Consider the following 12,148-nt stretch of genomic DNA (forward strand, 5'->3'; position numbering starts at 1 on the left):
GACTTGAAGATCTACAAGGTCCCTTCTGACCCTACTTCTATGATTATTTGTATTTGCACCAATTCAAACTTTTAATACTGTACATGATCCTTTTTTGTATAGCTCACGTTAAGACATTACAAAAATTTATCGGAAGTATCTTTACGACTGGAATGAGGCAGCTATGACAACAGTATGAAAAATGTTTGCTTATTAGGCTATTGTTGGGATCTAATTTTCTTGAGATGGACCATTGTGCCCCCTGATGGAGATGGAATCTCAGAAGCCTAGGAGGAACCCTTTATTTACAAAACAGTGTACTAGCATTACACAGAACATGAACTATCCTCTTTGATATATGCAGTGTGTAAGAGGGCTAACTGGGGGTTTGGATTCCATCATGGAGGCCAGGTTTCTATAAATTAGGCACCAGGGGGGTCTTATAGATGTGCAGGGAGCTGGCTCCCATGCACTGGAAATCCAACACATTGGAGCAGTCTTGATTAATCGAATGTGCTGGAGCATGGAAATAAATGTGCTCCAGCAGACTCTGGCATCACGTGCATCAGGATCCCCGTGCTGAAAAATATAGTGGCAGGGCATTTTGAACTAAAGCTCATTCGATGAGCTTCAGTTCAAAGCACCCCGCTGCCATTTTTCAGTGCAGGCGGTGATGCAACTGCACGTGATGCTCGGGTGCCTTTAATTAGCATGGCTCACTAATTAAAGTGTCCCCCTCCTCATACCTCCTGGAGTACATGTAAATGCCGAGTTTGTGGCCTTCTAAGCCCATTACTCACTTTAGCCCTCAATTACTTAAGTTCTGATCCCGTGTCTGGTTCTGTGCAGACAGCAGCACTCTGCCCATGGGAAGCCCAAGTGATGTTGGTAGTAAGCAAGCCCTGCAGAACATGCTATATGATAAAACACTCAGATTACAGTAGAACCCCAAATGTTCAAAGCCCTAGTAAAGATAGCCTCGGCAATGAAAGTATACATTCCAAAATAAAAGCATGGGTGAACCTTGCACTTTTGATCTCTACTGCTGTTGGCCAGATGGAATACTGCTCTTGAGACTGTCCCAGTCTACTGGCTTGTGCTTCACTGACACCAAACCTAAAAACACGGCTATGGAGGTGCCCCCAGTGCACCCCTCCCCACTGCTCTCCAGATCTGTTTCCAGCATGCTTGGAAGAAGCAACAGGGGAGTTCTCAAGGCAGCTTCACCACCTTATTTTCAGGCCTGGTATGTGCAGAGCAAGAGCAGATGGACAGGGCCATGCTCAAGAGACCACTGCAGAAGCAGTGTAGATGACAAGTGGGCCTGAGAAGAGGCCCGAAGAGTGAGACTGAACCCACTGTGTTTGTACTCTAGTTTTACTCACTTAACAATCCAAAATTTGCAGGGCTAACAAATTCCACCCACAGCGTTTACCAGTACATATTATAAACAAGTTGTCCACATACTTAAAAAGAGTGGATGCCTCACTGAAGAGTTTAATCTTCCTCATCCAAACCCTCCTAAACCCATGTGTTCACTTTTTCTGGTTTTAGGACATTTTTCAGGTGCTGAAAATATCAGCCTTTAATTAAAAACCAAAACCATGAGGCCATCTTAAAACTTTGAAAAAAAGTTGCCATTTCATGAACATAGTAATCAGCGTTCAAACGAATATGCATTACTAAAATGCACTAGTAAGAACATGCATGTCCATCACACTAAGAGATAAATAAATAAATGAAAAACAATAAAAAAAAATATTGTACATTTTTAATGGTGGACAGCGTGGCTTAGAACCCTGACTACGGGAACTAGTGTACAAAAAAAGTAACGCTGCATCTTTAAGCTACAGGATGCACTTCGCTTTTGTCATGTCATCTAGTTCTCTTGCTCAAAAGCATTCATACTTTTAAAACAGACAACAGTGACTTATCTTCTATCTGTGGTAACTATCGTATTTACTTGAATGGAAGACAAGGTCCCCTCCAGTGAACATGGGAGTGAAAAAAGCCTCATCTTAGATTTGAGAATTGGCCAGCGCAGAGAAGGGGGGCACATGATGGAGAGATCACAAGGGAGAAAATGTGGTGACACTGCAGTGGAGACCCACAATGTGTGGCTTGAGGGGTACATGGGGAAGACCACACATGCTGCCTCCCCAGCCGCTTGCCCCTTTCACTGCTTATCTTCTGCTCCAGCCCTGATCCAGCCAGGCCCAGAACTTTCACCACCAACTCTTTCCAGCTGGGCTGGGCTGGGCTGGGCTTGGCTGCCACCACTGATTGCTCCAGAGCTGGAGCCAGAGCTGCATAAAAAGTAAGTAGCAAAGGGAGGCAACTGGGGGAAGGAGGCAGATGGCAGAACAACAGACAGCAGGGCAGAGGGGCAACAGGCAAGACAGAAAGGGTCTAGCCACCTACCCCTTCCCACCACTGTTTTCCCTGCCATATCTTGGGTCATCTTAAATTCATAGTCAACTTGAATTTGCATAAATGTGGTAGTTAAATCACACTATACACACACACACTCCTAGAAGGGAAAAATCTATATATACTGTGTAGCTTTAACATAGATATGTGAAAGATTCAAAGTTATAAAAATAAATCTTAAACATTTTGTACATTTGTGTTTGTGCCAACAGTCTTTAATATCCTTTTAACTCAAAGTAAGACAACTGCTTCCTTGTGGGTTGTTGTTGTTTTGTTTAATCTGTTCAGGCTCTCAAGGGACATAGTAAGTTAGGAAAAAATCATTAAAAATGTATCAAAAGGTAACCTGTTAATGTCTAAACATGATACAAAGAACTTAAAGGAAAAGTAAAAAACAAAGTCTAAGAGAAAGGAGGAAATTTCACCCTTCAGTCAATAAAAAAAAAAAGGCTGTCAAACTATAAATCCATGTTATTGCACAACTGCTGGAATAACTAAGTGAATTAGTGTAACCAGATTAGCATGCAACCAGGATTAATCAGAAACTGATATTTTGGCTGAAAAAGTGTGACTTGCTTAGAGACAAGTCCGTTACTGAACAGTATTACTGTTGTACAGCTGTTGTGGGTGTTTTCTTAAATACGATGGCTTAGAGATTCGTTAAAAAGATGAGGAGGCCAGGTAGACTTTACCTATATTACGTGGGTTAGATCTTGTTAATAATAGGAGGCGAGGCAAAAGTAGTCCACCTTTTCTTCTAAAGGTTTACAGCAAGCTGTTAACAACTATTGTTCACGTAGCTTACAATCCAGATTCAGCTGGTTCTAAAAGTTACAATATGAATAATAATTAATATAAAAAGAAACTAACGTGACTTAATTTAAGTCATTTAGATGCAGTTGGAAAAATGTTACTCACATCTGGACAGTATCTTACAGGCCACTAAAGAGAATAAAGATACAATACTATGTAGGTGAGCAAGTATATAAACAAGAAACTTAACAGAGGATTAGGATGGAGCACATCGGTGACGGGGATTAAAGAGATTGTCACTGATGGGCCATGGAAGACTGAGAGCCAAACTGATGATCAGTTGAGAGGTATGAGCTCCCACAAAATATAAAATATGCAAAGTACATGTCAAAACAGAAGAACCATCTTCTAAGGTACTTTCTTTTAATTGAGTCCAATGACATCACCACATAAAAAGAATGGTGCAGAGTAAGTGACTGAGGTGAAACCTACCTATACTTTAATCTAGATTCTACTAATACAAGATACTGTACCAGATTTTTTCCAAAAGTCTCAATTAAATTTTAACATTTCAGAAGTATTTAATAGTTGCCAATTACAGTTTTATAAAAAGAAAACTAAAAGGATAAGCATCACATTGTGCATGTTCTGGGACAACTGTTGCTCGCTGGAGTCAGAAAGCCAAAACTGAGACTGACACAGATTTAAAACAAAAACCTCTCCCTCAAATCTGGTTCTGCAGATTACTTCAATGAATCTCTCTCTTTTACCCCCAAGTGCTGTTGAAGATCCAAGGTTGCATGGTCATTTTCCAGTGCTTCCAACCCACAATTTTTTTAGTCTGGGTGCTGTTTACAGATATTATTAAACCAACTTTCTGAAGACCCTGAGGAATTTTGTGAAAAGAAAATTCACATGCACAGTAGGGTTGAAAACAACCCAAATTTGCTTCATTATGATAATAACTAATTTGATTATTTTTCACTTGGATATCTGCAATCCTGTTGAAAAGACAGATTCCTTCTTTACATAATCTAGAAGTCAGTGTCTAGAAGAAGTGTTAATGTTTGCCAATGTGTTCCCCTGTAATAGCTGTTACCAGGTAACATGCATTTAAAAAAAAAGAAAGAAAGAAAAAAATCCCTTCCGTCAAGAAATCTGAACAATCAGTTTGGAATTGCAACCGAGGTATCATTAGTTTATCCACATAGGGCATTTTACATGTGCTCTGGGGGGGGGGAGGCTTTAGTTAGAGCGGTTCTAAGAACCACTCTAATCAAAGCACCACAGGGTTTTGTGTATTAGTACCCCACGCTCCAAAAATGGTGGTGGGGATGCTTGAACTAAAGCTTGTTCGCAGAGTTTTAGCTGAAACACCCCCACCACCATTTTGAAGCATGGGGACGCTGATACACAAGATACAGAGGCTGACCAGAACATAGCAACTGCCACACTCCAGCAGACTCAATTAATTGAGTAATTACAGCACATCAGAGCAGCATTGCAGCACGTGTGCAGGCCCCCATAAAAGTACAGAAACAAATGAAGACTGAAGCATTTTATTTTCAGAAAGGTTCTGCTGTTATATATGTTGTGTAAGAAGAGTATTAGCTTTCTAGGATAAAATGAACAGGAGGGTGGGCGCATATGTGTATTGGTGGGAAAGGGAGAATTTATTAGGCTGGCTCTCTATTTTTAACTATAAAGGTATATAATCTGAAGGAGGAAGCAAGCTTCCTCCCTCAATCTACTTATTTTTTGTGCTATCACCTAATTCCAGTCTTTAAATCCCTTTCATACAGTAGGTAAACTGAATGTCAAATCAATATACTGTATATTACTCTATTTTACCACATTCTAACCACATTACATTACTGCTGTGTGTCAGGGGTAACTTGCATCAACACCAGAATTATTCCAGACTCGCATGCAGGATGCATGCACTTCCACAGCTAGCAAGATAAAGAACTGCCTATTAGACATGGACTTCAGGACTGTGAGCAGTTAAGCTAAGTACAGACATTCAGGGTCATTAGGGGAGATTAAATCAATTCAAAATGGCTGCCCAATATCAGGTAAGTCAGGATCGGGGGTAGCTGAAGGCTAGGGGTTCAGCAGGCTGGAGGGGATCAGGGGTCTCTTGGGGGATGGGGGCCAGGTGTGACCCACAGGTGGGGTAGAGATGGGATGGGGGCTGAGAAAGCTGGTGGGGTGGGGGCTAGGGGGAGCAAAAAAACAGACTAGTGTAGGGAGGATGAAAAGAGCAGCCCTGGGCTAGGGCCAGTAGCTGGGTTTTCCCAGCCCTGGGGCTGCACAGGGGAAGTGGATGGAAGTTACATGCACCGGTTTGATCTAAATGGACTAAGTCTGATACTACACAGATCCAGGTTTATCTTAAACTGGGTTCTGCAATTTTTAGACTGGTCTGTGTACGTGGAACTTCTGTAGCTACAGGTTTAGACTGATTGCTAGTCATGAGATCAGGTCTGCCAGGTGGGCACCAGGGCAAGCTGGGTTTAAAATCAGGCAGCCATTTTGAACCCAATTTAATCTCTCCAAGGGTCTGTACTTAGTCTTAGTCTTAGAGACACAAGAGAGACTCACAAATGTTATTTTGGGTGACTTAATCAATGACTGTATAGCTGCAGCCATCACCATAAGCTTTGGAGCCAGTTTAAGGGTACATGTCAAGGTGACCCACTGAGCAGCTGCTTCCATTTCATACTCATCTTTCTCTTGTCTATCTTATGCAAACAAAATCTAATTTTATCTATAAAAGGTGATGGCATAGTGAAGACTTAAGTTAAGTATAATTATTGATTGGCTGGAAAAAAAAGGGAGCTTGAATTAAGATCTCGGAAAAGGTAGAGTAAGATACAGAATAATAATCAAGGCCAAACTAGGTTGCAGCTGTCCTTTTCACACATTTCTGACAAGGACAGTCATATTAGCCATTAGGGACTCAGGGATACCTATTACAGGCTGCAATAATACTAGAATTTTAAACACATTCTAAAGGCCCCCAGCAGAAAAGCCACCCTTTGGTTCAGAAGCTGCTCAGTTTTATTTACTGGATAGCTATAAACCTTTGTAGTCAAATAGCAAAATGTTTTATGTAATACAATTCTACATGTTTTACATACATATAAATGTATATGTCTGTAATTTTTGCTGCAGAACAGGGAGAGGGAAGGGATAAAACATGGCTCTCACACTTGAAAGGAATTAAGGAGAGGAGCATCCACACAACTATGATATTTGGAGAAGTAATTTCTCCCCCTGTATCTCCCCTAGACTGAGACAAAGTAAAATAAAACAGTCAGCTGATGAATTCTGTAACAATATTCACGTGATCCAAGTCTTATTTTGGAAAGGTCCATAGATTTCAAGGACAAAACTGAACTTTCAGATGTATATAGCTGGTTTCAACTCCCATGTCAAGATCTCCTAAATGATTACATCTTCTATTAATACCACTTCAAATAAGACTGGCTTATATAGAGTCAAATAGCATATTTTGCCTAGTTACCTGAAATCACAGCAAGAATAAATGTTTATTAAACTGCCTGCATTTTACACATGCAAATAGTAAATCAGTCTTCATAGGATTAGGAGTCCTATTTTAAAATATGCATCATTGCTTTCTTTGCTTACCATAATCAGTTGCAGGAGACATCATTAATAAGAAGAACTTAGCTAGAGATGGACAACCAATTATTACAAAAGGTAAAAGACATGATGTCACACTCTTTGCAACATCAGAATTCTTTTGAGTTTTCAGTTATGATGGTGATAGGCAAAAAGAATTTGCTTTACAGTCCTAAATACAGGAACACATGATTTCTTTTTTTTTTTTTAAAAAGTCATGTGGTTTTCAGAATTCTAAGCAATTACTAACATTTGCTGCCCCCCTTACCACTTGCATTCCTCATTTGAGCCATTTTAACTTGTGTTTAGCTAATTTACTTACAATTGTATAGGTACTACATAGTAAAAATTAATCCCAGGTCATACATGAACATTACTTAATGTTCATGTTCAGAAAAAAAAAAAAACCCTTTCAATTAATCAAAGCAATGCGTTTGCCAGGCACATACAATTTACCAACAGGGTGAGTGCCTCTGATGTGATCTATCATTGCTACTTCCAGCTGCTACTGATTATGAAAACTAGGCTGGAGTGTCTTGCCTGATGTGAATTTTAACTTCTCATGTGACAAGATCCTGGTCTAACTAAAAACCTCTTTCATGTTGCCTGACAAGTTCAGGATTCAAAAAGTACTATACTGTACCTGGAAAACAAAATATTGCCTCTCTCCCACCATGGGAAGAAACAGTTTTAAATATATCAACCTATACCATGTCCAATACACGCATAAATTTGACAGTTTACTTCTGTGTTTAAAATGTCATTCTAGTCCCAGTAGCAACCAAAGATTCTGAACACTGCAGATCCTGCAACCAGAAGTTGGAACATGGCAGTCTTGTACTAAGGATGTAGTCCACCTGTGCTGCCCTACCAGTAACATCAGTACAGGCAGTACAGTATAAGCTTTATTATACTGAAATCTGAAGTGAGCATAATTCCCGTATCCAGCTCCTCATTACCTCTTGGTACATTAGCTACAAGATCCAAATTGTGAAGCTGAAGATTTGTTATGTGCAACCTGCTGGCAAACAAATCCCTGATTAACAACATTTTATTGCAACCAACAACTGGTTTCCATGGGAGCAAAGACAAAGCTACATTAAGATATTCACAGCACTCAGAGGATCAAATTGACTACAAGTTCACATATAAACTACCAGGTGGTATAAACCATGCTCCCATCATTACTGAAGTACATTTAATCCATTAAGTGTTTCACCTTGCAACAACTACAGAGATGAAAAGAAAAACCCACTAGATTAGTTGCTTAGACCTTGTTTTAGTTAGATAATACAAATGACAGAGAATTAACATATATTATAGCATTAAATACTGTTACTAACATAAAGAGAGATAATACTACCTAACTCATGCACAGTTTACAAAGGAAGCAAACACTGTTATTCTCACTGTATAACCTTAGAAGCAGCAGCACAGCAAAGCGAAAGGATTTACCCAAGGTGACCCATTAGGTCAGCCGCTAAACTGGGAATAGCGCCCAGCTGCCTCGGTATTCTGCCCACTGACTACCCTCCCTTCCTGCAAGATAGTTATACAATTTACGCTTAAGGAGAAACACTGCTCATTTGCAACAGTGCAATGTCCAACAGAGTCAAGAGGACTAGTTGGATGGAATTGACAGCAGAATGTTTAACATCAATACTAATACATTTGTTTTAAAAACAAAAGGATAATTTCTTGTCATACAGCAGGAACACAGTATTATTTTTTTTAACTCAAAGGCCTAAAACAGTGCTGAGGAGGGCTACAATTCCCTTCCTTAATTCTGTTAAATTGAATAGTAAGAGATACATCTGATCACATAATTTTATATTAACATAAATGTAAGATTTTTAATATTATGATTTGTAGCCTTTCATCATGGGAAACTGTACTATAAATTAGTATTAGAGAGGATAAGATCATGTATTTAGGTTTTCAGTAATAATCAAAATAAGAACTAGCCAGAAATGGTAACGTATCTTAAACAGTGAAACAAGATGCATCCAAGGTTTTATGCTGCCACTAAGAGCATATCATAATATATAGTATCCACATATTCTGCTGGTATCTTGGTCATAATATCCAAGCTAGTGTAACATATTTCTATATTTTATCCAGATCCCACTGATCACAACAGTGGTTAAAACTGCTCTGGAATTAAATGTCAGGTGGGGGGTTTTCCCCTTTAAACACATACGCTAGATTTTTTTCTGCTGCTAGGGTTTCTCTCTCTCTCCTTCTACCAATTCTCCTAACTAAATCCTTCCCACATTTAACTTACAGATCTTCTATTCTGAGGTATCAGCAACTCTTCAGACTGACATACATTACCTAAAAAATAAATTCTCCCCAGAAACATAACATTTCACTGTCTCTTGTCCTGAAGCATAAAACTGACATTAACTTTTTTCCTAATCGCTTACTTCTGACTAAAAGCAGACTACATGTGCAGTGGCTGTCTGCAACATTTTCCCTTGTGCTTGAACATTACTGCAAACTTATAAATGCTGTAACGCAGTAAGGATACGCATGCATGGTTACATAGTTGGAAAGCTTATTTTTATAAACAAGGAGTCGTAAGATATTAAAAAAAGTCCTTTCCTAGGATTAGGTCATATACTACAGGTGAAGAGAAAGATCAAATATAGAAGTGGATCCCATTTTAAATTTTGCTCTCTGTTCCTCAAAAGATATTAAAATGGCTCTTTCTGTAAGTATTGCTTATAAAGCAAAAATGTACTTCCTTGTTTTCGTGCATGTGTGAGAGTGTGTGTGTAATACACACACCCCCAATGTAAAGTGTGCATAGCCTAGATTTAAACTGTTCTGAAGCTGCAGCCTAATTAGTAGCAACAAAGTTCTGAGTTAACAAACACACTTGTGTAAAGTTGCATGTGCACTTTAAGATTATCTTTGCATTTCATCTCTTGATTAGACCGAACTCTATTTCAGTGCCAGTTTTAAAATAATTGTTAAAAAGTAACCATACCATTAGCCCACTGTACATGGAAATAAAATAGCATATGGTAAAAGAGATTATAGGATTAACTAATTACACAATATGACTCAGAAATCCACGTGATCCTTCAAATCTGTGTTTTGCAGTGAGATGCGCACGAGTAGGGAAGGGAAAAAGGATTTCACATAACGTCAATATAAGAAGCATTTTTAATAACTGATTTTATACTATCTACTGCGGGGATCTAAAACATATATTAAATACAAACACATAAATACACTTGCCCTCTGTGGGGCTAATCCTGTAAACAATTTTTGAGCTGTGTAGTATTATGAACAGTCCCCAAAAGGATTACAAAAAATGGTTGTAAACTGTATTCCTAGTAATAAGGGTTTATAGGATAAGGCCTCATAAAATTAAATCCTGCACTTACGTTTAAGGAACGATTCCTATTTTCACACGAATAATCTTACCAGTCTCAATTTAATGGTTTGTATGATAAGAAAATACTGCAAGTTGAAAGGTAAATACTGTGTTGGACCCCAGTCAGTATCTCACAGACGGAGTTAAAATGGAAAGTTAACGTGTTCTTTAATACTTGTTCAGAAAAAAATTAGATTAATTGAAGTCTACTTTTTAAAAGTATCTGCTACATTCGAAAACAGTTGGTCTACATTTATGCAAAGTTACAATTACAGTGGCCAGAATAATTAGAAGCAACTCTGAAAGCAAATAAAAATTTCTCACATTCAGAATTCAAAATATAGATATATATTCAGAATTTCAGCCCACTGTGGATTGTAATGCTGTGTTTGTACAAGTTCCACTTACATTTAACATCTGAAATAGGCTGTTGAAAAAGTAAAATATTAAAAACAGATCCACAAACTCTAAGAGTTCTTTAAAGCACCATTCAGGAATGCAATCTGGAAAAACCTGAACTCACAATTTCTCCTCCAGATGATGAACCACACTAGTGGAAATAAAGGGGAGAGAAATAGTCTAAAAGAAGAAACAAGTCTCGAGATTTAGCAGCTAAACAAAAGGAACTACAAGTCAGAAATAAGTGTTCGTCTACACAACTATGCAATTCTATTTACATGACTTGAATGTAGATGCACAGAATAATTTCTAGGACAAGTCTGGTAGATGGGTGATGAACAATCACAGTATACAATGCAAATAAATCTCATTATACTTCCTATGCCAGATATAACATTAAAAAAGCAGAGCAATTAGTACTTTACTCCTAATCCATCACTTTTGTTTCTAAGTATACTGTTTCAAAGATCAGCATGAAAAAGATGCAAAAAAATGTAAAGACACAGGAAAATATCCATTTCCAGATTTCAATCATTTAGAAAAGATGAAAATAAAATATTACTTTGCACACCATATGAATTTCCCATGTTCATATCCCACATAGCATGCTATTAATGAATGCGTAAATGCCATTTGATTTTAAAAGGTGATCCCACTAGTTACTAGGAAAATAAGTGTCTTATTAATGCATCATAAAACAAAATTATAATTTATGTACTTACCTTGAGGAAAAGAATTTGGTTGCACAACGTAAAGGAAAGAATGGACTATGCTAAACAAAATTCCTATTGGTCCAGGTTCATAATATGCATGTGTATCATAAGTCTTCACAGGTACAAACCCAAAATCCAAAGTTCCAGGAGGTGATTTGTGTATAGGCTGCATCTCTGAAATTGTATTTCCACAAAGCAACAGCAGCAGTAAAAGTTCCACAGCCATGGCTCTCAGTATTCATAAAATTTGAGGTAGAGATCTTGTCCCCAAAGTCTAAAAAACTTCAGCACATTAGAAATATCTTCACTGGGAATGAAATCTCTCAGCAGGAAAAAGCTGATGTCCTCAATCCCTTGATTAGTCTTGAATGTACACTTGCACTGGAACCATGTAGAAGCTTTTCACACAACTGAGTTAGAGCACCATCTCTGGCAAAGACAGAAAACAACTGCTTAATGACTGTCCTCACTGTAGGAAAATATAAAAGCACAAAATGCCTGTAATTTTATGTGGAAGTCTAATGTGCAAATAATTGCACTGGCAAGCTAAACAGAAGAGAATAGAAAATTTACTCCAATGTGTGGAAAAATGTAACCTATCGTATACCCAGTTCTTGAAAGAGTAAAACACTAATTAGTGACAATCTAGTTCTTAGAGTCTTCACAAATAAAGAGAAAATACAAAATTGGGACTGTAGTGTAAGGAGCAAATGGAATTAAAGGAATAAATATTTACTGCAATTATAGCTGTAACAAAGCAAGATTTGTTGTCTTTAGTCACCATAGAATCAGGCAGTGCATTTAATTAGAGTCTCAATGTACAACTTTAAATGCATTTAAC

General features: G+C 38.1%; 1 protein-coding gene across 6 annotated transcripts in view; it reads right to left on the reverse strand.

Moving 5' to 3' along the window:
• The window catches only part of PROM1 (prominin 1), an 87,588-nt gene extending 75,848 nt beyond the window's left edge, over positions 1-11,740 (reverse strand). For all 6 annotated transcript variants that reach the window (XM_019553074.1, XM_019553070.1, XM_019553073.1 and 3 more), the window contains exon 1: positions 11,317-11,740. In XM_019553074.1, the coding sequence (XP_019408619.1) occupies positions 11,317-11,533 (217 nt within the window). In that variant the 5' untranslated portion in view covers positions 11,534-11,740. The remainder of the gene's footprint in view (positions 1-11,316) is intronic.
• Positions 11,741-12,148: the final 408 nt, after the last annotated feature.

The sequence above is a fragment of the Crocodylus porosus genome, unplaced genomic scaffold (assembly GCF_001723895.1).
Source record: "Crocodylus porosus isolate Cpor-Errol unplaced genomic scaffold, CroPor_comp1, whole genome shotgun sequence".
Classification (NCBI taxonomy): Eukaryota; Metazoa; Chordata; order Crocodylia; family Crocodylidae; genus Crocodylus; species Crocodylus porosus.